Source organism: Pseudoliparis swirei, chromosome 8 (genome assembly GCF_029220125.1).
Source record: "Pseudoliparis swirei isolate HS2019 ecotype Mariana Trench chromosome 8, NWPU_hadal_v1, whole genome shotgun sequence".
In the NCBI taxonomy this organism is placed as follows: domain Eukaryota; kingdom Metazoa; phylum Chordata; class Actinopteri; order Perciformes; family Liparidae; genus Pseudoliparis; species Pseudoliparis swirei.
Window position 1 is genome coordinate 4,221,763 of NC_079395.1, and position 27,057 is coordinate 4,248,819.

The 27,057-nt window shown below is 41.9% G+C and overlaps 1 protein-coding gene across 3 annotated transcripts; it reads left to right on the top strand.

Moving 5' to 3' along the window:
- Nucleotides 1-1,187: 1,187 nt before the first annotated feature.
- Nucleotides 1,188-26,957, top strand: zmynd11 (zinc finger, MYND-type containing 11). 3 transcript variants are annotated; one of them, XM_056421840.1, is made up of 16 exons: nucleotides 1,188-1,410; nucleotides 5,345-5,480; nucleotides 9,408-9,567; nucleotides 11,673-11,696; nucleotides 14,421-14,585; nucleotides 15,426-15,503; nucleotides 16,394-16,486; nucleotides 17,706-17,793; nucleotides 18,458-18,513; nucleotides 19,055-19,132; nucleotides 19,274-19,392; nucleotides 19,661-20,027; nucleotides 20,863-20,937; nucleotides 21,265-21,558; nucleotides 21,658-21,843; nucleotides 22,638-26,957. In XM_056421840.1, the coding sequence occupies exons 2-16, from the start codon at nucleotides 5,350-5,352 to the stop codon at nucleotides 22,758-22,760; spliced, it is 2,037 nt and encodes a 678-aa protein (XP_056277815.1). In that variant the 5' UTR covers nucleotides 1,188-1,410; nucleotides 5,345-5,349; the 3' UTR covers nucleotides 22,761-26,957. The 3 variants fall into 3 exon arrangements, with proteins under 3 accessions (XP_056277815.1, XP_056277816.1, XP_056277817.1); XM_056421841.1 differs by having other exon boundaries at nucleotides 1,189-1,410; nucleotides 21,280-21,558; XM_056421842.1 differs by lacking the exon at nucleotides 5,345-5,480 and having other exon boundaries at nucleotides 1,191-1,410.
- Nucleotides 26,958-27,057: the final 100 nt, after the last annotated feature.

Here is a 27,057-nt window from a genome sequence, read left to right on the forward strand (position 1 = left end):
GACACTGTAACTAACACCCTCAGACATCACATTCACAAATAATATCAGAATCAGAATCAGAAACAGTTTTATTGCCAGGAATGTTTACACAAACGAGGAATTTTTTTTGGCTGATGTGAATACGGTTTGTAAAGTGGAGGCTCTTCTCTACCATCTTTCCCATGTGCCCTGAATGCAGCATCAGGGTTACAGGGGGTGACTCCTGTGAACAGACTGACGTTGTGTGAAATTACATAACTTTAAATGTCTCTTTGCTGATGAAGTTTAAAGCTGGTAAAGGCTCAGTGAAGTTATTACACGTCCTTCTGCAGTGATCATCTCAACAGGTGAACACTGAAACTCAACACAAGAGGGCGCCATCTTCCAGATAACCAGGTAGTGGAGGTCCAAGCACCTCAACTCACTTCGTCTACACATAGATATCAAGAAAGTACATTTTGATCAACCGCGTAATATATGATTTTTTTATTTTCAACCTATTTGCACAACATGAGACTAACATCCTACAATCTAGCTGGAGTTATTAAAATTGCACAGAAAAAATAGTATCTTGTCAAAACTGAGAGCCAATCAGCTCTTTGATTGTGAGACAACCGGAAGTTTCCCATCAGGGTGCCTCGATCTCGCGAGGCACCTCTCCCTCCTCTCCCTCTTACGGGGAGAGAAAAGCAACATTAATGAGTTTACAACAGAAATATGTGTGTCACCCAGAAAGATATTTTTTTCAGCAGTGGAGAAAGGGTGATTGGACGTTGTTACTGAGAGGTTGACATGACAACAGTGATACTACACCTGAGCCCAGGATATAAGTACAGCAACGCCCATAGTAATTTTTTATGTTTTCATTTCCTTTATTATTTAAATTCTTAAAATGAATATGTTCTGCCATGCTATTGTATATATTGTAAACATGCTTGCTGCTAATCTATCTATCTATCTATCTATTATTACAATATCAAGACAACCAAGGCATAGACCCGCCCTACTCTTCATTTGATTGGCTTACATGAATGCTCTTAAACTAATCCTCCAACCAATCCGACCAACGCAGACACCAATTCTAGCCAATCAGAGGCAGAGTAAGGCGGGTCATACCTTCCCCAGCCAATCCAACCAACGCAGGCAACAATTACTAGCCAATCAGAGGAAGAGTAGGGGGGTTCAGACCTTCCCCAACCAATCTGACTCACGCGGGCAACAATTATCAGCCAATCAGAGGCAGAGTAAGGCGGGTCACACCATTGCGGCAGTACCGTCACCCCACCGCTAGGGTTCTGTGTTTACCTCCAGCTGGACTCCATCCACAGCCTGGAGACAAACTAATGTGAGCCACCTCGCCCCTCAATCCTTTGCGGATTTCCTGCAGCAGCCGCCGCCGCCGCCGTGTCGGTGACACAGTAAAGACAAAAGGTGAGCTCCTTCTTCTTTGGAGGGCGAGGGGCGGCACGCGCTGCCTCAGTTACAGCACCTGCTAGCTCGCTAGCTAGCTAGCTAAGTGTTAGCTTAGCCGTGAACATGGCGCCCTCCTCCAAAACAAAACGAGCAGGGAGCCCCCAGGTCGTTAGCGTCGTGTGGCGGCGGACGGAACAACCGCCAGCGTGTCGCTCTGGTGGTACATTTCACCCAGGTGAGCCGACAGGTGAGCTACGTGACGGCTTGAGCTGGCGGCGCTTTTGGTTTCGGCCGTTAGCTTAGCATGCCAAGCGTGCTGGCCTTCCACAACCGACTCTTTGTTGGAACGAATCTACGAGGTGGGCATTAACGTGACGGGTGACACCGAGTTGCGTACGTGTGGGTCACGTGGGGGTGGGGGGGGGCGACTTGTCGTCTCACCGTTTGGCTCCCGGGAGCATTTTTTTTTCTCGCAAACCCCGCGTCTTTACTAATTGGCTCCGGTGTCGCACACTTTGCCTAATTGATTTGGGAAGCACGCGGATGCGCGAGCTCAGAGGAGAGGCAGAGGGCTGCTGTGCGTGCGTGCGCGCGCGCGCACAGGTGGCCGGAGTGGCTCCCATTGCTGCTCTGTTGTGACGTCAGTGCTCCCTGGGTCTCTCGCTGTGTGACGATTATGAACCAAAGACATGTGGACCCACTCACCTGAACTTTAAATGTCACGGCACCTTTTTTCTTTTTTTAATTGATCTTTTTTTATTATCCTAGAGCATTGTTGCATTACATGCGACTGCAATGGATTCATTAAACACACCCAGAATTCTGTCTGAAAAGTGTTTTTTTGTAATTGCTATCATTATTTTGGTTGTCAGTCTTCCCAATGTGTGCTTTATTTTCCTAGCATCATCTTATAACGTGTTAATAACTGTATTTTTCACCATTAATTATACCAATTTAAAAAATCTAATAGATAGTTGATTCGGTCATATTTAGGCCTAAAGGAATTTACTGATTGTGCATAACATGTAACTTTAATGTACATTTGTGTCCCTATAACCAGGCTCAGAAAGAGCAAAATAATGAATTAAATACTATGTTGACAGATTATGCCACAACAATCCAAACTAATAAACCTTCACGTCTACATTCCTTGACGGGATACGTCGGCGTTCCCCGCCGGTTTTGTGTTGATGGTCTAATTTAACAACAAAGATGTTTCTTACGTGTTTTTCCTCCTTCGCCTTGAACCACACTTTGTACTTGAAGGAGAAACGTGTGCAGATGAAACATCCCCCCCCCCCCCCCCCCCATGACATCTGTCGCAGCCTCTCCTCACACAAAGTGCACTAAAGCGAAGCCTCCTCCTTGGCATTAAATGTGCTCCGGCGTTATTACGGTCTAGCTTTTGGCTGCGATTTATGAAAGTGACATCTTAAGTTTCACGGATGGTTCAGAGGAGGACCGCATCAAAGTGGATTTAAAGATATTCGGGGAAGGCCAGGTCTGTGCACCACATTTAAGAGGCAGTCGGTATTATATAAAAAAAAAAAAGGACCTTTCAAGGGCTCCTAAGAGTTTCCTTTGTCCCATTCCCTTTTCTGAGCGTCCACCACATGACTATTTGTTTTGATTCCCACATGTCCCCTGAGGGGAATTGGCCCGTTCAGAATGTCCTCTGAATGACAACAAGACGCGATATTTTTATGTCTCCGACATGTAATCAATGCTCTGCAGATGGTTTAAATAAACGGGGCTCGTAAGGGGCACATTAGCACGATTCCAGAAGTCTGCAGCGGAAAGGCGTTTGTCGCTTTAGTTTGACTTAAAATAGAAAATATATGGCAGCCACAAAGGTCACTGCAAATATAATAATAATAATAATCATTTATTTTATATAGCTACAGTCCAGAGTCCAGTAGTCATACACACAGTCATCCCAGTAGCCACAGCTGCCCTGGGGCAGACTGTTCAACCCAGGGCCATATGTCTTTTGACTCGTCGTCACGGTATCGGAGCTGACGCACAAACACGCACCGGTGTCCAAGAACGAGTGTCCGGAACATTTCAAACATCGCACACATGTCCATTGAGTGGTTTTGTTTGCAAGTATCCCCTTTCAATCAGAACAACAACAACAACAACACCACTGACTAAATAAGCTCAAGAAGGGAAAAAAAGCCAAAGTTACACATGTATTTGTATAATTCTTGAGATGTTACATCAGTTTTAAAGCATTATTATATTCTCTTCTTTCAAGTCATACAGACACATTGTAGTGGTTTGGGGAAGCGGCTTTCTTCTAGTTTGTGAATGTTGTGGTTGTTGTTGTTGTGGTGAGGACGGATGAAAAGTCTCAGTAAGTTTAACCATTGAGGATTAGTTAGGGATATTGGTTCTAGAATAAAGGAGGCAGCTTTAGAAATGCATTTCTCGATCTAAAGTATTCCATATTAGAAGAAACCTGTTCTTTCTTCATCTTTATGAGGACACCATCCACTGCAGGCGTGGAGATCGTTACCGTGACAACGCTTGTGTAGAATCATACGGTTGTGACGTTGGGGTATTTGTGCTATCGATTATCACATTAGATTTAATAATCGATGGCACAAATACTCCAGATTTTTTTAAATCTGAATTTTAAAACCACGTTGATAAAAAAAAAAGCGATATGAAACGATTTAAAGAAAAAACTCCCACTTTATTATTATAATTACTTTTTAGTGCAACACAAAGAACATTGGTTTCATTATCAGTCGTCCGTCTTATCATGCTTGATCAGTAATGGCTTTTAACGACTCGTTTCTCCACCTTTTGCTCTCCTCCTGAACACATCAGTTAGAAGGAAACAGATTAATTTTTTTGTCTCATGATGATATCGGCCAAGAATAAACCCCAAAATTGAGCTTATTGAAAGGTGTAACGCAAAGTCACCACTCATGTGATTTCAATCTGGAGAGAAATCACAGGAAGGAGGAAAAAAAGCATTTTTATGACCGCTTTGGGCAACGCGATGAACATCGGCTCAGTTATTTAACCCTTGTGTTGCCTTCATTTTTTTTTGACTTCAATATATGTAACCCTTGTGTCGCCTTTTGTCCCTTTTTTATGATTCAATGTGTTGTTCTTTCTTTTTCAACAACAAAACAAAAACAAATAGTCACCTCAACTTTTTAAACTTAAAAAATATAAATATTTAATTTTTTTTTTTAGATTTTAAATATCATATTGACCTTGAATATGTTAATAAATATAAAAAAAAAGGTAAGGGGACAACAGGGTTCATATTGATTGAGATTGACCAAGGGGTTAATCAGGGTTCGTACGGCCATGGAAAACCTGGACAAGTCATGGAAATTTTAAATGGTCATTTCCAGGCCTGGAAAAGTCATGGAAAAAACTTAAATCATAAAAGTTTGGGAAAAGTCATGGAAATGTGTTATCACATTTTAATTTATGCCGAGTTTGAAATAATTAATATGTTTTTAAAAGAAAGACGCTCAAAATTTAAGCCGGCGTATATGGCAAATCTTCTACATTTTTCATGTTTATACCGAGATTTTAGTTTGGTCATGGAAATTTAGTTTAAAGTCCTGGAAATCCATTGGTCAAAATGTGTAACAACCCTGTTTAATGTGATTATTGCGTATGCCAGACGTATTGCTGATTGGTCTCTTGCAGGGCAACATTTGCCAGTAAAAGGAACTCAACAGCTTTTACAACCAATAGCACTACACACATTATTACACAAGCGGCACTGCTGTCCTGTTTCAGCCATAACGACGCCGGTCATCTATCATAACCACACACGCTGCCACTGGTGTTCGTCAATCGGTAGCACTGTTACGAATGCGGCCTCCCATGTCTGTGATTTTGGTATCTTTTCATTCACAGAACAAAAGAGAATTTGCTGGTTTATTTATTTATTTTTCCTTTGCCCCCCCCCCCCCTCCAGTTGAGATGAATAAGGAAATCATGTCACGCGTGGTGAAGAAGAGGCTGGCGGACCCCAAGGTGGTCCAGTATGTGTGGGCGGCCATCGAGGTCGTCCGCAACCAGAAACAAATCGCAAACATGGACAGGATCTCCAAGTAAGTTAAATTACAGACGGATCTGAGGATGTGTTTCTGTCATGGTGTGTCTGTCCGTCGACTCAACTAAGTAACACGAATGCACTAAACGAACACGGAGTCGCACTCGCCGCGCCGCGCCCGTCACTCCGGCCTCGCTCAGACGAGGCGATGGGATTTTAGTTTCATGTGTTCAGTCGACGGCTGCGCGTCCTTCCAGAGGCGATGTCCCAGTCGGGCGTCGTTCTCCACGATGGAGGTTCTGTTGTCCGTCGGCAGCATTAGATGCAGGCTTTGCCCGAGAGAAGTACCCACAATTCATTGCAATGTGACTTTAAACACAGGGTTACCAGAGGAAGCATGGAGGCCCGTAAGGTAAACAAAGAGGACGGCACGGGGCGTTCAGCCCGTCACTTTTACACAACGACGTTCAGGAATCAAAATGGAACGTGAAATCGGAGGATATTTATTTTTTATTTGAATATGTCATTTAGTCAGTGAAGCTGTTTTGACAAACAAGAAAATATATTATTTTAAATTCCCTAAACCTTTTGAGGAAAAGAACCTGGAAGACCTTCAAGTCGGGGGGGTAAAAAGTATAACAAATACCCACAATTGTACATCACATTTTGTTTACATCATCTCGTCCTTTTATGCAGAACTTTGATTCCCCTAATTTAGTGTTATTTTTATTTTAATATATATTTTTTTTAATGTTATATTTGTTTCTTGCTATGCTATTTGTTTTGCCGTGACTCTCTGTAGAGCACTTTGTAAACTTTGTTTTTAAAGGTGCTATATAAATAAAGTTTTTATATTATTATTATAATCATCATATTTGATGTGGTATTTTGCAGCAAAGTGCTGTCCCTTTTGATTTTGGCCATTTCAATTCCTCACAGCTTCTCGTGCTCAACCATCTACCAGGCGTTGACAGTGAGGGGGGGGGGGGGTATATGCTCCTAGACTGTAGGTGCAACCGGCAGAAAGACGTGAACCAACCTCAACAATGACGAGGGACGATTCTAATTATCTGTAAACTCACGTCTCATATTCCCAGACTACTTCATTGCATTTATTTGGAATATATTGTAAGCAATTAGAACTAAAATATAGATTTTTCTTAAAGATCTCCGAACGCGAATTGACCTTATTTGTAAGAATATTCATTTGTCACGCGATCGCCTGGCGCCAGAATTGTGCTCTGGAAGGGACGTTTAACGGATCCGGAGGCTTGGCCTGCGCGTGCGTCCTGAAGCGAGGTTTTCCCTCAAAGGGTTTCAAGTGATCCGCTCGGCGACGAGCGCACAAACGTGTCGTTACTTGAACCGGCCGCATGCCGACGTGTTGTGCGATGTGAATTGTTTCCCGGCCCTTTTGTTGTTGTTGTTGTTACACAGGGTGCTGTGTTGGGTCTGCAGGTGAAAAATCATCTTTTTTTTGTTCAAAACCCAAATACATTCAACTCTCAATGTGATAAAACAGAGAAGAGCAGTAAGCGTTCACATTTGAGAAGCTGGAGCCGGAGAATGTTCGCTTGATAAATGACTCGAGCGATGAGTCGATCGAAGAGGAGTCGCTGATTTATTAATCAGCGACTCGCCGAAACCGATCGACCCGTTGTCGGCCGCTCAGAACCAGGCCAGCGATCAATGCGCAACAACTCGTTGGCTTTCTTGCCACCTTGTGACGTAGCCGCGGTATCTACAGCCGGTCGGGGCGTCACGATGCTATGAACATCTTTAAAAAAAAAAATTTAATTAAATGTTTTTTGAACTGCGATGTTCAAACTCTGCCAATTAAAAGACAAATATGCCGGGTGGAGCGCAGAGCGAATGAAACGCATCTCGTGCGTGGTGAGCACCTTGGGGGGTGGGGGGGGGGGGGCGGTTGGCTGCTTGCCAAATAAATACCCTGGTGGTTGTTGTCATGGCAACAGTATGCAGCGGCATGCAACGGATACCCTCGGCACACACACACCGACCGTTTCCAGTCACACTGTCGCTTAATTTGGCCAAACGAGACATGTTGCTTTGTAGAAATGGAGGAGACTAAAGCGAGGGAGGCGGAGGCGGATAAATGAAGCGCCCTCAATCGCTTGACACGAACGGTGACCTTCTCACGCGGCAGGAGTCCTCGCCGCGGCAGTCGGCCTGCGGAGAGCCAATTAGTTCATCATTAACCGATGTGCCGATTAAGGTCTGTGTTCAACCAGCTGGAAAACTATCGGTTAAAAACAACAACTTTGAACTCTCAACAGAACTCCCAGATGTCTGCGTTCTGTTCTACATTTTTAACTACAGAAGGAAGAAAAAGAACCCGACACTGATGGAAACGTCCGTCTGACATTTTGAAACGTTCTTTCTTCGGTCTTCACGTCCTCTCGTGAAGTAATCCGGCCCGCTGTGTGTTCACCTCAGACATTCAATAGGCCTCTGCGTTGTACCTCGGGAGTAAATACAGACTCGCCTGATTCCATACGCGCTCGTACGTCGGCCGTCTGCCACGGGCGAGGACGCGCGACCTCGACCCGAGGGGTTGAGTCGGCGTGCCGCTGCGGGAATCCAACGGGCCGTTATTTGAAACGGTGGTTCGCGTTGGAGGAGAAACCAGAAGAGTCTCTCTGCTGTCATTTCACACGCCTCTAATCTTCGTCTTGGTCGTATCAAAAAATGTTTATGGAGCGTTTGGGTTTTATTGGTCAGATCCCAGGTAATGGACGCTCTCTCGACTCTGTTTTGTGTACAACGACACATTTTTGTGCATGAAAATAATGTCAATGGAAAGTAGATATGTGGCCTTGTTCGGGGTGGAGACGCACAACACATGAACCCACGTGGCTGAGCAACGGTCTGAGCGAGTGTCGTACTTTATATTATCCAAAAACACGACCAGTGGTGGACGGAGCAACTTTCAACCAAGTTGGAGGTCGCAGTCTGGTTTTATGGTGGTTTTGTTGAACCTGAACCAGACTGTTGGTGGTTTTGTTGAACCTGAACCAGACTGTTGGTGGTTTTGTTGAACCTGAACCAGATTGTTGGTAGTTTAGTTGAACCTGAACCAGACTGTTGGTGGTTTTGTTGCCTGAACCAGACTGTTGGTGGTTTTGTTGCCTGAACCAGACTGTTGGTGGTTTTGTTGAACCTGAACCAGACTGTTGGTGGTTTTGTTGAACCTGAACCAGACTGTTGGTGGTTTTGTTGAACCTGAACCAGATTGTTGGTAGTTTTGTTGAACCTGAACCAGATTGTTGGTAGTTTTGTTGAACCTGAACCAGACTGTTGGTGGTTTTGTTGAACCTGAACCAGATTGTTGGTAGTTTTGTTGAACCTGAACCAGACTGTTGGTGGTTTTGTTGAACCTGAACCAGACTGTTGGTAGTTTTGTTGAACCTGAACCTGATTGTTGGTGGTTTTGTTGAACCTGAACCAGACTGTTGGTGGTTTTGTTGCCTGAACCAGACTGTTGGTGGTTTTGTTGAACCTGAACCAGACTGTTGGTGGTTTTGTTGCCTGAACCTGATTGTTGGTGGTTTTGTTGAACCTGAACCAGACTGTTGGTGGTTTTGTTGAACCTGAACCAGATTGTTGGTAGTTTTGTTGAACCTGAACCAGACTGTTGGTGGTTTTGTTGCCTGAACCAGATTGTTGGTGGTTTTGTTGAACCTGAACCAGACTGTTGGTTATGTTGTCTGAAGTGTATGTAGTTATTTTAATCCCAACTTTAGCCTAACGAACGTAACTTTTTAGTTTTTCTTTCACCATAACAAACTACATTTTTGTCCCCGAACACAAAATCAACCGATTGCATTTCGTGACTCCTTCACGACGTCCCGTGAGACTGAAGTGTCTTCAACAACCATTTCAATGTAAAATATTATAATGGTAGCCAGAGAAGTGAAACGGCTTCCATAAATGCTCAATTACTTCTCAACCTCCGCCTGCCTAGGTACCTGAGCCGCATGTTCAGCATGCACCCCAAGGAGACCGCCAGGCAGCTGAACCTGGCCGTGAAGGACGGCCTCGTGGTGGAGACGCTGACCGTTGGCTGCAAGGGCACCAAGACCGGCATCGAGCAGGAGGGATACTGGCTGCCCGGGGAGGAGATGGTACGTTCTGGTGACGCATTTAAAAGCAGATTCATCCTTTTCATGTCTGATGTGTTGACATTGTGAGCAATTTTTAGTCATGTAGTTTTAGCAAATAAACAGGGAATATAATTCTAGCTAATCGGTAGATCTGCTGACTGTCTTGATTGATTGATTTGAATAATTTAGTGTTAATGTAACACTAAAACTGTGACAAAAACAAAATATATTGTCAGTTTACCACAATATCAAACGAGGAAAATCATTAACAGACGTCATTGATGAGCTGGAACCCATTTGCGTGATGAAGTATCTGCAGGAGCCCCATTTCTTTTGAGACGAGCTCACAGATTCTGTCTGGGTGTCGCCACCCATCTGTCACGCGGCTCACAGCGAGCACGGCGCTTTAGCGGAGTCGCAGCACGCAGGCTTTACGGGAGCCGATGTTTCCGTCACAGTGATCAAGGATCTCAGTTCGAGAAAATTCGCCACCTGTTAACGTCCAATTAGGATTGATTAGTGTTGCGCTCTATTGACCTCATCCAGCGCCTTTTAATTTGATGTGAGACTGGCTTCCTGTGCTCGATATTGTGCTTTAAAAAACAGAGCGATAGAAGCTTGCGTGCAATGCATCCTGGGACATGTAGGCACGGCTCCACAAGCAGCATTTGCCATCAATGCTGATCGGAAATCCACAAACGGTGGCAAATTTTCTCTTTTTTAAAGGAAATTGGTGATATTCGGTCTTAATCGACGTCTGCATAATGTAGCTTTTGATATGAAAATGTACAAATGTTAATTGTTCTCGTATTTCCATTGTTAATTTACAGTGTAGCCGTGCTTTGACTTGACCCTGCCACAGTAGCGCTGTAGCGTATCTTCTCTAGCCGGGGAGAATCCTCATGCCGTCTGCCATGTGTCACATAAATAGCACTTCGTGGATTACCGCTTCCAGGCTCAGAAAAGTAGTCGTGTAAATAATGAGTCGCCCTGGGCAAGACTGAGGAATGTAGTTGTAGTTTTAGTTTATTTGACAAAATTCTAAATGCAGTAGTGAAAACACAAGTGTGTGAAATAGTAATACAGTAAAATAAAATACAAAGGATAATAGGATTATGTTTTGTCGTATTTTTAATATATAACACTTGCCTGATTCGAATGGTGTCACGACAACGTTCATTTTTTAATATTTATATTTAAATATACAGACAAAAATAAATAAATAAAATAGTCCATAAGACATTGTCAGGTAAGACTCGACCCAGTCTCGGGACCGATGCTCACGACAAACTCTGAGCTCCTAAATGCTCCCAGTTGAAATATCCAGCAAAGTGTTCCAGGTGCACGGTGCCAAACGACAGCGACACACCTGTGTCTCTTTGGCAGCGGAACACACAGTTCAACTCACATTTAGTGTTTAACCGATTATCCTTTTGTGTGTAGAAGATAACTTTCAGAGATTGTTTAACGTAACCAGATACGTAATAACATGGGGACATATTTCAACAACTTTTTGACATATACAGGACTGTCTCAGAAAATTAGAATATTGTGATGAAGTTCTTTATTTTCTGCAATGCAATTAAAAAAACAAAAATGTCATGCATTCTGGATTCATTACAAATCAACTGAAATATTGCAAGCCTTTTATTCTTTTAATATTGCTGATTATGGCTTACAGCTTAAGAAAACTCAAATATCCTATCTCTAAATATTAGAATATCATGAAAAAGTATACTAGTAGGGTATTAAACAAATCACTTGAATTGTCTAATTAACTCGAAACACCTGCAAGGGTTTCCTGAGCCTTGACAAACACTCAGCTGTTATAAATCTTTTTTTTACTTGGTCTGAGGAAATATTAAAATTTTATGAGATAGGATTTTAGAGTTTTCTTAAGCTGTAAGCCATAATCAGCAATATTAAAAGAATAAAAGGCTTGCAATATTTCAGTTGATTTGTAATGAATCCAGAATGCATGACATTTTTGTTTTTTTAATTGCATTACAGAAAATAAAGAACTTCATCACAATATTCTAATTTTCTGAGACAGTCCTGTATTTGTTTATTTTTTGTGAGCAGCAAGACTTCTAATCTCTTCCCTCTCAATCATTTGTTTATCACAGGATCCGAGAGCCGAGGGAAGCAAGGTAAGGAATCATTACAACTTCCCTTCGTGTGTGTGTGTGTGTGTGTATCCCCTCCCCCTCTGGTGAGAAACCCACTCTATTCATGCAGGTTCCAGGTTAGCAAGCACAGAGATGTGAGAAGTGCCGTAAAGCAAAGTTACCCCCCCCCCCCCAGCACACACACACACACACACACACCACACACAGGTGCTTGGATTGAATCCAGCTGGCACGGTGATGCGTCCTTGTGTTGACCTCAGGAATATTTACTCTCTTTTGAAAGACGGATAACTCCAGCGTTTCAACACCGAGCAAACCGTTAAATCTTATGCTCGGTCAATATTCTTGGAAACAAGTTTTTAAACGTGCACCGCCTGAAATCAGATCGGATTGAAATCGGGTTTGCCTAAAATTCTTGCTTTCAATTTTTTTTTAATCGATAACCTACATTTTAGCATTTAGACCGTCACCATTTACAGAAATACACATTATTTAATTTCATTTACGGACACCGTATTTGGAGGAAGTTCTGTGTACTTCCTTGTTCAAACACAGTGTGATGATGATGATGCATGCCGTGAGATAATGTATATTTATACAAGGCTGCTTCGTGACACGAGTTTTGCATCAGTATGCTTTCATTTATTAAATAAACCAAAACTGATTTAGTTATATAAGTAATTCAGTTAATTTCTAAATGTTCTTAGATTTTGCATTTATAATAATAAGGATGGAAATATAACTTAAATATCCTCATAAAACATGCACAGTTGACTTGGATGAAGACCTTTTGTGGTTTAAAAAAAATGTATGTATAAAAATGCAAATCAGGCATTACCTAATGCTAATAGAGAAATCTATGGCTGCAAATAGAAAAAGTAGTAAAAATAAGCACTTTATTAGCATGCAGTCAAGAAATATCTATGAAAATGAAGGGGAAACAAACATGCAGAACATTTGGTGATACGGTGTCAGATTTATGGGGATCTGGATCCTGGGCTTGTTCTGAGGGTACGGCGAGCTGCTCGTTCCCCCGGCGTGTCCCGGCCGAGCGCCGTCGACCAGAGACACAGGCAGCCGCCCCTCCACCCAGTTTCTCACCAGAATATACTGTATATTTTCAGGGAGTTTAAAATACATTCTCTCGCGTGTTTCGCTATAGTTATTTTTTGTTCCCTCCACGCCTCCCCGCTGTGGAACCGCAGACAACCGCGTCCTTGGCTCGGTGGAGCTCCAGCCCCCCCCCCCCCTTTTTTTCTTTTCTTCTTTTTTTCGACAGCCAAGCCACTCTTTCATCAGGCGGCGGCCCGACGGTGGTGAAGTGCCTCTTGACATTCGACAGAACGCGAGGGCCGTTTCCAAGCTGTCGAGTGTTTGTGTGGGCGAGGAGTCCGACTCGCTCCGAGGAGAATAAGCACAAGTCCCTTTTTTAAAGAGTAAATTCACACGTTGACGAGCTTTAACTGTTGAAATCGTCAGTCGTCGTCCTTCACGTGGACATCCTATCGATTTATCAGATTTTTTTTCAGGGGATTATTAATTTCAGTGAGTGAAATTATGTAGGTGACATTTTATGTCGAAAAAAACATCAAATATTGTACTTTTTCCAAGCTTTTTTAATCAATAATTCCACTTTCTGTCAATCGACAAATCAATTAATGATCGTACGGGTCTGTTCTCGTGCCCCGTGGGCGTTAAAAGATCGCCTCGAGTCGGTCTGCGGCGTGGCGTTCCTATCAAATCCTTCTGCGAGGTCGATTTGGGAACATTTCTTCGCCCCGTCGAGACGTTCCTCTGTGATCAAACTCTTGAGACGCATCCAGCCGGCTTCCTTCTGCTCGATCCCGACACGCAGCACGCCAACACTGGTGTGCTTTTATCGAGCACCCCCCCCCACACACACACACACACACCACCCCCACCGAGGCGCTCCAGACTGTGAGTGGGAGGAGCCGTTTGAGCCCTTCACTTGAACCACTTGATAAAAACCCTTACTGTCTGTTTAAGGCCGTAATGATAACCCGAGATCCTCAGATGAAATACCACATCTGTATCTGCACAAGAAAAACTCGGTGCAGATTTCTTTTGTTTATTTGCTCCACGAGAAGAAAAAGTGCAGAGGGTCTCCCGCTGGAAAAGCTTATTGTCGTCCATCTGTCCACCCAGATCTTCTCAGCTGGCTCACAACTTGAATTATTGACCTCTGGTCGCCATGAACTCCCATGAGCTGTCGCCACCTGCTGCTGTTGCCACAGCCAGCGTGACGGTGTTTATTCTTTTAACTTACCCCCCTTATTGAATTCTTCACTCGCTGTATTTCCATTTTCACATTCGGAAGAAAAGTACATTTAACAAAAAGTACTTTAATATAATTTTCTCCATTTATTATGTGACATTTACATTTTTATAATTAGAAATAATTACATTTTAAAATGTGTATTATTCCATTATATTATTATTTAATATTCTGGTTTATTTTGATTTGTTGGATTGGTGCGTTTTGAAACCCGGAGCAACACTAAACATGTATTATAATCTGGCATTTTTAACTCTTTCAAATGTTTTTACACATTCCAGGACAGTTTTAAAAAGCATCAGTGATCATCCAAGCTTCAAACTAATTTAGACATTCAATAAATGAGATTTAACACCCTGAAGTCCAAACGGAGCCCCCCCCCCATCCCCCGGTGCTGTGGTCTGCAGGTTAAAATGAGGTGGGGTCACACCCCGCTGTGTCTTCCTCAGCAGGAGTGGGAGGCGGAGAGCCACGACTGGTACTGCTTCGAGTGCCACCTGCCGGGCGACGTCCTCTCGTGTGACAACTGCTTCCGGGTTTACCACCTCAAGTGTCTGTCGGAGGAGTTCAGGCCCAGAGATGCAGGCTCCCACTGGCAGTGCGTCGTCTGCAGAGTAGGTGGTCCGACAGGAAGCGTGTGATATTAAATGTCGGTTGTGTCGATTTATTTATTTTTCGTGATTTGATGAGCATATTTGTTTTGGAAAGTTGAGGTTGTGTTATTTATTTTTTCTTGTATGTTTCGGCCTCTTCGCAACTATCGGGGGGGGGGGGGGGGGGTACTTCAGACCTCTTGGATCAGAGATGTTTATTCATCTTGTTTTACAATATATTTTTAAAAGCACACTGCGGCAAAGTTTAATTTTCTTTAGTTCTTTTTTTAATCCCGCTTCTTTTGAAGTTGCACAAATGGCAAAAAATTTTGTTCAAATATTTCAAGAAGACTTCCTCTGGGGGCCGTGTGGGTTTAAAAAATCATGTTGAACCGATATGAGAAGCAACTGTTTACAATATGGAAAGAAAACTTAATTTACTTGCAGCTCGTTAGTAATCATGTCTCTCAGCCCAAGGAAGAGTTTTTTGTTTTTCTCTTAAATTAGTTTTCTTGCTGAAAAACAAATAAAATGTGTTTTTTGCAGTGTCAATATTTGTCATTTAAGCCAATGTCTGTGCTAGAAAAGAGCTAATATTTACCATCTGGTTTCTGTCGGCTGCACGCCAACAGAGACGGCCAACACAATAATATTCTCGGAATTATTTTTAGTTCTGGTTTTGGCTGTCGTCTTTATTCCCTCCCGGCTCCTCTTTTCACTTCCTGCCTCTTCGACCAGGTCCTCTTGTTGAGTGTGTTTTGTGTTTTTGGCGTTGCATTGAGCCCTTTATGAAAATACATTTCCGTGTATCAAAGCGAGTGTGTGTCCCACGTCTCATCTGTACTCCTCTCTGTCCTGCAGGGCAGTAAAAAGAAGAACCTGAACAAACAGGAGATGAGTAAATACCTGCGTTTCATCGTCCAGCGTATGAAGGAGAGGGTGAGGACGACCACATGTTTAGTTCTACCCAGGCGGCAAACTGTATTCTCTCTACTGGCCACCAGGGGGCGACTCCTCCGGTTGTATAGAAGTTTCTGAGAAAATGATTCTACATCTCTTGATTTATTCCCTCCATTAAACATTGTGAACATGAGTGTATGTCTTAATCTCTAGTTTAAAGTCATTAATATAGCATAAAGTTCATTCAGTGAATATAGAGTAATCCAAGATGGCTTCAAAGCATCGGTCCACGTAGTTTAACCTATTTGTTGTGGCTATTTGCTGTATTTTTCAAAAGAAACTTCTTGAAAGCCAAAACCGACATAATTTTCAGCAGTTTTATGATCTTTTTTTATTTTTGGAGTGCTTGTATTTTGCTTAATTTTTCACTTGAGATGCAGAAGGTTGATTAATCTACTGCAGGAGGTTTTATTCCTGTTGGATAACTCTTCAATGCTTGATTTACAGGTCACTGTATTACTTACCCATGCTCTAATCTTAAATTGTCCCTGATTTATTTACTTATTTAATACCGTCAAAGATGAGTTAATTCATTAAAAAAATGAAAAGTGTTAATTTAAGTCCATTTTGACAACTTTTTATCACTTTAGTTGGACTTCTTTGGTGTCTAAATATTCCACAAGTATAACGACCCACAATTATCCTAAAATATCTCCTTCGTCTGCCCGTTCATCCTTTACATCTCCGTCCACTCGTCTCCTCCCTCCTTCTCTCCCCGCTCTATTAAAGTTCTGATAAATCTCATTACCCGTCCTCCCCTTCCTGTCTCCCGTCATCCCACCGCTCCCGAGGTATCGCGTCTCATCAGTTACCCTCCATGTTTCTCTATAAAGTGGTATTAAATCTCCACCCCTCCTCTGCGTCTGCAGGCAGTGGACCTGAACAAGAAAGGCAAAGACACCAAACACCCCATGTACAAACGGCTGATCCACACGGCGCTGGAGGTCTCGAACATCCACGAGGTAACGTTGCGCAACTCTCACCGTCACTCACAGTCCAACCCCTCCATTTATTCATTTATTTATTTATTTAGTAAGTCAAATCGTGATTATTTTTTTTACCGATTGACCTTGCTGATTGCTGTTGCCACAAATCCCATGTTTGATTTTACACACACACACACACACACACTTAGTTTAACAAGTTTAGAGAAAGACTTTCTAAAACTTTCAATTGTAAAAGATTCTCAGGCTCATTCTGGAGTATTAAGACGTGTTTTTTTAATCTCATAATTTGTATGTAAAAGGTCGTAATGACCTCCTGACCTGCGATATTCAGGCTGAACTGACAACGCACTGAAATAATCTGGAAGTTTAGCTTCATTTTCGAGATGTTGATCCACGCGGGGAGCGTCGTCGTACTATCTGGTTAATTCTCCTGGGCAGTACGAGGATATCGGGGATGTTGCAGGAAGTTGTAAAAGAAATATTGTAATAATGTTTAAACCTGGTCTAGTTAAACTGGATGAAAAAAAGAGTTCAGAAAGATATGGAAGAAAAAGATACTTCTTGTAACTCCAGAAGTTCCCCGTTGTAGATTTCTGAACATTGAATACGAGTTCGTCCCGGTAAAGCCTCTGAGGTATCGGCCGGGGTCAGTGGTCAGTGTCGGCTCAGACCTGTGAGTGTTTGTTGAGACGGCCCTCTGCCGGACCTCTGCATGTCGGCCAACAAACACACAAACAAACTACACACACAAACAACACACACGCACAAACGACACACACGCACAGCATGTGAATAGACTTCTTTGTACTTGTTCCCTCTCTGTCTGACTAATTCTCTCTCTCCCTCTCCTCTGTCCCTCTGTCCCTCCCTCTCTCTCTCTCCTCTCCTCGATCCTCTCTCTCCTCTGTCCCTGTCTCTCTCTCTCTCTCCTCTGTCCTCTCTCTCCTCTCTGTCCTCTCTCTCCTCTCTGTCCTCTCTCTCCTCTGTCCTCTCTCCCTCCTCTTTCCTCTCTCTCTCTCTCTGTACTCTCTCTGTCTCTCTCTCCTCTGGTGTTTACACCACTATTTATGAGGTAAAACATGTTTTATTTTTTATTATTTTGGTTTTTATTTTAAACGACCTGATTTTTTTAAAGCAATTTATTTTAAGGAATCTGTGTAAAGGCTAAAAAATGCAAATAAAGTGTGTAAAAAAAACAAACTCCTCTCTCTCCTCTCTCCACTCTCTCTCTCAGAACCTGTCTGAAGGAAAGTATAAAAACTTTGAGGAGTTCAAAGCCGACGCTCAGCTGATTGTTCACAACACGGCCATCTTGTACGGAGGTGGGTCTTCAACACGTGGTTCAGTTCTTCGTCTCGATGTCATTGAGGTCTCATTTCATGTCAACATCGTATTTTAAAGTCCTCAATTTTAAGAAAGTTACTTTTTGGTGTTAAATCAGTTTTTTAAATGAACATAAGTCCTTCGTGCTACTTTTTTAGTTTGTTTCACCACAGTGGCTAATCTCCAACAAATTTATAGATTTATGCAATATTTAGAAACACATTTATGTTGTGAAACCTTAAAAAAAAGAACATTTTACTCTTTGGACTTGAACTTTAAAGACCTGCTTTAAACGCAAATAAACAGACGTGCAAACAAAAATAATAAAAGCTAATTTACAGTGTGACGTTCTTTTATTGGCTGATACAATAGAATCAATACGTTGACTTGATGATGCTGTTGTACAAGAATTCATAAATTGGGCAATTTCTTAAATATAATCAGGTTATATTGATGGCACAATATTGGACATTTGATGTATTTATTATGTTATTATTGGTCATTTAATATATTTGTGGACCGGTGCACCTTCTGAATATGGTTTCAGAACTTCCCAATGAGCAACAACAAAGTAGATGAAAAACAGACATCAGTCCTCACGGAAGTCTTTTTCATACCTTTACTCTGAGAGTCTAAGTTGACGTTTGTTTCTTTTCTTTTCAGTCCACAGCGACCAGGCGGAGATCGCGCAGCTGCTCTTCAGCGACACGTGTCACGAGGTACCACGTTTGATCTTCACCTCACACTTCGGTGACGTTCAGGCCGCGGGTCATTTTTCAAAACTCATTTATTTTGTCGCGTTTACACCGAGCGGGCATCACGGCGCCGGAGTTTTTAGACGGTGAAGTTTGAAAACTCCGGGTTCACGTCCTGGTGCACGCCGGAGTTTAATAAACAATGGCAAAGATGCCGCGCTGCGCCCGCTGCTCCATCGGGTCTCAGCGGACGCGTCCCTGGCTGGTCGCACCACGACCACGTGACTGAGCGACCTCGTCGCAGAGACATTTCGCCCGTTGCCGTTCTTCCTCTGCTTCCTGTTTCTGTCACGCACACACCCAGTGAACCTCAACGGTCACGTGACACAAGCTTTCAAAAGGTTGTTTTTTTGTTTTAAAACGACCTCCGTCCACACGTGTCAGCCGTACTCTGGTTTCACGGTGACGATCTCATCGGCACGCGTCCAGATTTGTCACATTGAACTCTTCTTTCTTTCTTTCTCCGCTTTCATCTCTCTAACCTCCTCTCTGTGTCCCCTCCCAGTTGAATGAGCTGCTGTTGTGTAAGAACTGTTTCTACCTGTCCAACGCCCGGCCCGACAACTGGTTCTGTTACCCCTGTGTGAGTACAACCAAACGCACACTAATATCCATTTAGTTTTCTTTTTAACCGTTATTAATGTAATGAAAACTTTAATTTCTCGACGGAATCGATGACACGCGACTAATGCTGCTGCATCGCATGTGTGTCTCTCCTCGGCAGAGCCCCAACCACGACCTGGTGTGGGCCAAGATGAAAGGCTTTGGCTACTGGCCCGCCAAAGTGCTCCAGAGGGATGAAAGCCAGGTGGACGTCCGCTTCTTTGGCTACCAGCACCAGAGGTTAGGGCAGACGTCGCAGTAACACGTGTTCCTATTGGCTGATGAAACTGATGCCGTCCTTCTCACTAGAGGGCATCTTTACTTCTTTTTTCTTCATTATTTTCCAGCACTCCCACATTTGAGGCTTCCCGCTGGCCTCGCAGCATTTACCTGAAGGCCGAAACTTTAAAAGCTAAAAAAATTGACTGAAACGAATCAACGAGGTGCAGTGCTGCTTGGTAAATCTCGAGCACTGTTTTTCCCCCTGTGCCCCCCCCCCCCCCTTCAGAGCGTGGATCCCCGCGGACAACATCCAGGACATCAAGGTGAGCATCCAGCAGCTGCAGGTGAAGCGCAGCAGCGGCTGGAAGAAGGCGTGCGAGGAGCTGGAGGTCTACCAGGGCTTCCTGCGGGACGGCCGCTTCTGGAAAACCAAGATGGAGGAGAGCAGCATGCCGTTACACCAGCCTCTGCAGCAGAGCCAGGACCAGGACCAGGACCAGGACCAGGATCAGGACCAGGACCAGGACCAGAGCCCACAACAACAACAACAACAGCAGCAGCAGCAGGAGGGCAGCGGGAAGACGGACAGGCTGGAGCGGACGGACGAAGCCGAGTCCAGCATCTCCTCCACCAGCAACGAGCAGGTCCGACAAGTAAGTGGGCTCAGTCCAGTCCAGTCATGGCAGAACTTCTTTGTACACTAGGACGGGAACAAAGTGTGATTCTACTCCAGTAAAACGGTAACTGTTGTCATCGTTTCTGCTTGGCTGTAGTTCTACGTTCATCATTAAAATCACTTTTTAACGTGGACCTGAGTCTCCTCTAACCTTAAGCTAGTTTGGTGTGAAACTATTTAACACCATAACACCAAAGTTATAAGATTAACAGGAACCAAGGTGCGAAGTCATCGTATAAACTGTGAGTTTTCTGCTGCTTGACTATATTTCACTGACACGGTGCAGAGATAAAAACATTAGGCGCTGCCACCTGGTGGCTGCAGCGCACATTGTTGGGACAATGTGGTGCTTTTTGTTTTTTTTATAGTATCCACAAGTTGTTGTCGTTTTAAGAAATGGTCTTCAATACATTTTAGAATATTAATGAGAATTAATATATAAAGGTAAAATACAAATGAAAAGGGTTTTGGGGAGAACAGAAAGTTAGAAACATAATCTACCGTTTGGATGAGCAGTAGGTGTTTTATTATTTTAATAATGTCTCAACAACTCTGTTAAAAGGTGTTTTAAATACTTTAATTACATTTTTTTAATTATCCGTTTTTTCTAACTTTGAGATCATTTTAAATATTCTTTATGGTTTTCTGAAGCGGACACTTTTGATTCTGAAAATTATAAACTTTTTGGGCTAGTTTTTTAAAAATGCTTTAAAATTCATTTCCGTTTTTTAATTGAAAAAAGAAAGTAAAACCTTTATGACACTTTAATCTGTATATAAATCTGTATATATATATATTTTCCTTTTTCCCAGCTCAAAGGCAGCCTGGAGCCAAAGGCCAAGAAAAGCCGTCGATCTCAGATGGTTCAGCCCAAAGAAGAAGCCAGTGTACGTAACGCTACACAGTTAATACCTGTTGGTGATAAATGTGTTTATTATCTATTAAGTCATCGCAGTGTTTCGATTGCAAGATGCTCCAAATAATTGTGAAGTTCTTTTGAAGAAATTCATTGTCTTGTTTATTTCAAAAGATTATAAACTCAAAAATCTGAGCTAAAAACATTGTCCACCTCGAGGAAAAATAATATACTTTTAACTAAATATTTAAACGGATCTCGCAACGGAATGTAATCACAAAATCCATTTTTTTTTTTTAATCAAAATGTTTCCCGTGAAACCTCCAGAGTTACTGCCGGTCTCTCTTCTGACTTCCAGTCTGTGCTCCGCCAGGACCCGGAGCCCGAGGTGGAGGCGGTCAGCTCCAGCCAGGAGATCCCGGTGTCCTCGGCGCCGCCGCAGCCCGAGAAGCTGTCGGTGTCCACGCAGACCAAGAAGGCGAGCGGCGGGTCGCCGCGCACGCTGCACCGCGGCACCCAGACGAGCAGCGACGGCGCCTGCCTGAACATGTGCCACGAGAAGTACACCAAGGTCTTCAACGACGTCAAGGAGATGATGAAGGCCGACAACAAGAGGGAGACGGAGAGGGTCGTCAGGGAGGCTCTGGAGAAGGTGCGGTGGTGTAGAAGTTAAGGGGGCGGGGCTTAGGGGTCTGGTTCGGTCTGATTTTTTTTTTTAAGAAACTCAAACCCCCCCTCTCTCCTTTTCCAGCTCCGTATGGAAATGGAGGAGGAGAAGCGCCAGGCGGTGAGTAAGGCGGTGGCCGCAGCTCAGGCGGAGATGGAGAGGAAGTGCAAGCAGGTGAAGGAGAAGTGTAAAGAGGAGCTGGTGGAGGAGGTGAAGAAGGTGGTGGCCCAAAACAAACAGCTGATCTCCCAGACCAAGAAGAAGCAGTGGGTGAGTTCCGTGTTGTTGTTTGTATCCATACACGTCTATTGTTCTAAACCTGATTCATAACATGTATGACGCGAAAATCTGTTCAAAAACTCAAAGATGTTCAGTTTAGTTCGATAATCGGCGAAATCTGCACGTCTCTTTATTTCGTTTAAACAAGATATTTCGGCACTAATAGTTTTATCCTATTTGTAGAAATAGATTCTAGATCCAGACATTTCCAATAACTGTTGAGAGCTATTCAAGTCCAAAAGTTAACATTTATTAGAAACATTTATTCTGACGGAATATTCTGCTTCAATCCATATTTATTTATATTTATTCAGTATACCTGAACAACGAAAACATATTTTACAAAAAATCTTAATTTATCTGATACATTTACTTATACATATATATATATTATAAGGAAAAATATATATATATTTTCTTAGTATATATGTATATATATATATTCTCTTAGTATGTATGTATGTATATATATATGTATGTATGTGTATATATACATATATATGAGAGAGAGAGCTAAATGTATCGGCTGAATTTTTTCTTTTGATAGTCAAAAGAATATATACATAAATTGAGGTACATTTTTCTTTTGATGGTCTAACACACAATATCAAGAAGAAAAAAAAAAGAAAAGATGTCAGCCATCATTAGAAATGAGTCTCATGAGTTACACTCGGTGAGTTTCCGTGTGTAGATTTCCGTACATAAGTCTTTCCCCGCGCTCCAGGCAGTCAGCCTCGGCTCTCTCTCCATTTCCTCCCCTGAGTTTGTCTGTGTGGTTGTTTCAGTGTTATAACTGTGAGGAGGAGGCCATGTACCACTGCTGCTGGAACACCTCCTACTGCTCCATCAAGTGTCAGCAGGAGCACTGGCACGCCGACCACAAACGAACCTGCCGCCGGAAGAGATGAACAAGCCCCTCCCCCAACCCACCCCCCTTTGACCTTACACAGCACGCCATTGGCTCTCGTCCTCTCCTCCGCCTGTCAGTCAGTGACACACACACACACACACACGCGCTCTCTTCCCTCCTGCTTCTCTACTTGCCTTTCTGAAAACTTTGTGGACTCGACGTTTTCTACGTGAAAAGAAGAGCAATTTGTTCCCTTGTTGCGTCTCCATTTGGTTTTCTATTATTTAATATACCCATTGTATTGATTTCTATCTTATTATTATTGTCGTAGTGGTTTTTACTCCTGGATCATGGACAGATTGCTCGAGAGCATGGCTCAAATGCAGAGTTATCGTATGATTTTCTTTCTTCCTTTTTTTGTTGTTGCTTGTGTCAGAATGTGTTATTTAAGTGTGTCGTAACCGACGAGTGTTCACGGAATACATTTTATTACCCGAGTTTTTTAATAAATACCGTTTCTTAACAAATAAACGCCGTCAAACCGTACGAGAAGAATTAAAAGATACCGCGAGTACTTTTACAGCTTCAAACTAGCTCCGCTTTCATAGAGAAAAACCTATTTAAAAAAAAAAAAAACTTGCGACGTTGTAGACTTCATGGCTCGCCGTGTCAGCATCTTTTATTTTTTCATTAAACTATTGAGGTGGACGACACCTTTCTTTTTATCGTTTCTACCTAAATCATATTACGTCACTTATTGGGAACAGGGTCACAACGTCGTGAAAAGAAGTCGACAAAATAAATCTTCCATATATTATTATAATATTATTATTATGCACATTTTGGGGCTCTTTTGTTTTCCAATAGACTAGTTTTTATGAGTCAGATATTTAAAAATAACAAACGTTTGGATTGGTTCTAAATTGGGGAAATGTAGAGCAATCTTTCCTGAGCTGGATCTTAGAGAGCTTCCATGATTTGAAAGTTTTTTGCACACTTAACCCAAAAGATTCTAATATTGCCAAAAAACTAAAACTAACTAAATCTGACATTTGGTTGAACCGACCTGAAAATATCTGGTGAGTCCTCCTACGTCGAAAACAATTATATATATATATATATATTTTTTCCCAGAGCTTTGTCGGTATAATTCTTTTGGGAACCTCTGGAGGAAAGTGAGAAACGAAAATATTCGGCAGATCCATTTTAGTCTGATTTTAAAATAGTTTCTGATTCAGATTTAAAAACGGTGTTTTGTTGTTTTTAATACCCGTCTTGGCCACAAGGGGCAGACGTGCGCCACGACCCCTGTTCTAAATGGGAATAATAGTGTTCATGTCTCATTTATATAACATGTAAACACACGACATCTCATTTCGGCCTCTTGTGGCCGCAGCGAGTAACTACAACAACAAACACGAGGAGGGAAAATGTTCATCGGAGATTAAAACTAATTAAAAAGGAGCTGAGACCTTTGTCCCTCCTCTTCTTAAGTCGTGAACAAAGAAAGGAAAACATCTCCTCTAGACATGTTCTTCCTCTCGGGGCTCCCCTTCTTCTATTGACATTTTTTTTTAATGACCGACACTCTTTTCAAAAAACCTAAAGTGACTTTCACTGCGTATGCTGTAGTTGGTGGTCAGTGCCTGTCTCTATTGTTTTTCTTTTGCGCCCAGCAAAGCGAAATGCATGTTGATGGTTTCATAGTTTGTCTTTTTATTTTATTTTTTTAATACGGTTTAAAAAAGAAAAAAGAAGAAGACCAGAAGCTCGCTGGTGTTCAGTAAGCAGTGACGACGGATGGACCAATATAACACTTTATGCAAATGTGAATGATCAAATTAACTTTCTCTAAAGCTTTTCCCTGCACTGGAAGTTGCGTGGCGTTGGTGTGTAGATACGGTGCTCGGAAACCTTTCATTTTTTAAATTTTTTATTTGCAATAAAATTGCCTGTTTATTTTTGTTTTGTTTTCATTTAGAGTGAGAAGTGACACTCTTACGGTTGGTTGACGTGATGACGATCGACTGAACGGAGGAACGTCGTTCAGTTACTCTTCTTTCTTTTAACAGGTGGCGAAAGAAATACCGTAAATTCTCATATAGTGGGGCAGGACCTTTTTTTAAATTACATTTTTATTCATCTCAACTAAACTTTTATATCTTAACGCCTCTTCATGTCCTTTTTTTTTTTAAAGAACCTGTTGCTGCTTCTTGCTGTAAATTACATTTAAAGACTTCATTTTTAATGCTTCAGGTGCAAAAAACAAACTATTACGACGTAGTATTTGTACAACATGTTCATGGTGACGCGGTTACAATGCTTCATGCTACACATCTGCAAACGGACAAAACTAAAGTGTTTTTCAATGATTTAATACTTTTTAACCTGATGTATATATATATGTGTAAAGTTCTCACAATGCTGTACATACTGTGACTCAAGTGTGTACTTTAAACTGATATTGGTGGACTGTTTTGCAGGTGTTACAAAATAAATCCTCACGCTTCAACGTTTTGTACCAATAAGAAATGAGACAAGTAAAAAAATATATATATTGAAATTATGACTTTATAACGCAACTTTACGAGAAATTTTTAGTTTATTTCAAGTCCTCTGTGATATTCTATTTCTACATTTACTGTTGGAAAGTATTGCAAAGGACTTCAACGCCGAATAATGTTCACTAAAGACGGAACGCGAACGTATTATTAACGTTTGATTTGATTCAACGCTTATCAACATTGTGGCAAATGTACTTTAATCAGAATCTCGTTCTTTGACCGTTGTTAAAGGTTTTCGTTGGACGTTAGAAGCGTTTCATAAACGTCTGGTGTTTATGTTTTTATTAAAACCAACATGTGCGTCTCTCAATACCGCCCCACTTCCTGTCTGGCTCCAAGCTCTCTGGTTCCTACTACGTAGAACTATATCTGAATAAATACAGTGAGATTTAGTTTGTTTTGACCCAAACATACAAATTTGTTATTTTAAAAGTTTTTGTTGTTGTTGCTTTGATGCAGCGAAATATATCAAATTATTAATCTGCTTTGAACCACTATTGGAGAATTTACGGTACCCGTCAACTTTAAATACTTCAAACCGAGTCTTTCTTTTGGAAACTCATTTAAGTGTATCACTTTAAGATGTAACATGTTATTGTACAGTTTAAACCGGCTTTCTAAATCTACATTTTCTTTTCTTCTGGAAAGAGTTCTTCCACCGTTCTCTTGTCCCCCTCCACGGTTTTCTGGTTTAGTCTCGTCGTCATTGCACTACGTGTAAATACATTTTCTTCCTGCTTCCTATATTATATGTACATTGTAAATGTATTCACGAAGACTCAAATTCAGTTGTATTTTTCTGTGTTCACAGTGATCTGGATGACTGTTGGTTCTAGTTTTGTACAATGTACAACCGTTTATCGTGTCGACGTCTGTCGCTCCGCTCTCTTGAGGTTTTATTATTTTTAATTTTTAAAACACAGCGAGAGCTTCGCCTCACGATTTTTATCTGAATATTTCAAGATGGAAGACAAACTATTGTTTGTTCTCCCCAAACTGACACATTTTTATGGACGGTGACACCTTTTTCTTTTTTTAAATATTCGTCCATCCAGCCGTAAAAAAAAAGAAGAAAAAAGATTTGTGTGAAAACTTTTGGGAAACTCATTCCAGTTTTTGTTTTATGTTTTTTTTAAACTGCATGAGTATATATGTATGTTTCCTTATCTGTCCCTCAGAAAAAAATACCTTGTTTCACTCTGTTAGAGTGACGCAATATGACGATGATGTATGTTTTTAATTTCTGGAACTTTCGTCTTTTGAAGCTGTTAAAAAACTGAGTAATGGATCAAATCGCTGGTCTCATTCCCTAGTTCCGTGTTCACGGTACTCGCGCGGTACCGTGTACACAGTACTCATGCAGTACACGGTACCGTGTGCACGGTACTTGCGCGGTACCGTGTACACGGTGCCGCGTACACGGTGCCGCGTGGGTACTAGATGACATCACAGGGTCGTTCTGTGCTTCCATCTGGAATAAAACCAGCGCGAGGTCCTCTCTGTTCTCTGTATCCTCTGTTCTCTCTATCCTCTCTTCTCGTTGCTCATCTTCTCTCCTGTCCATATGTTAACTATTAATTGTGGCTTAACATTTTCTATGCTCCTGACATTTTATTTTATTTTGTATGCTTTAGCTAGCAATATGTATATAAATATATTCTAACATGGAGGAAATAAATGTATCAACAAGTTCTGGTGTTTCTGAATGTTTTATCCATATTTTATGAAATGGACACTTCTTGATTGTTTACATTTCTGACTTACTGACTTTTTACTGCATTTTACTTTTTC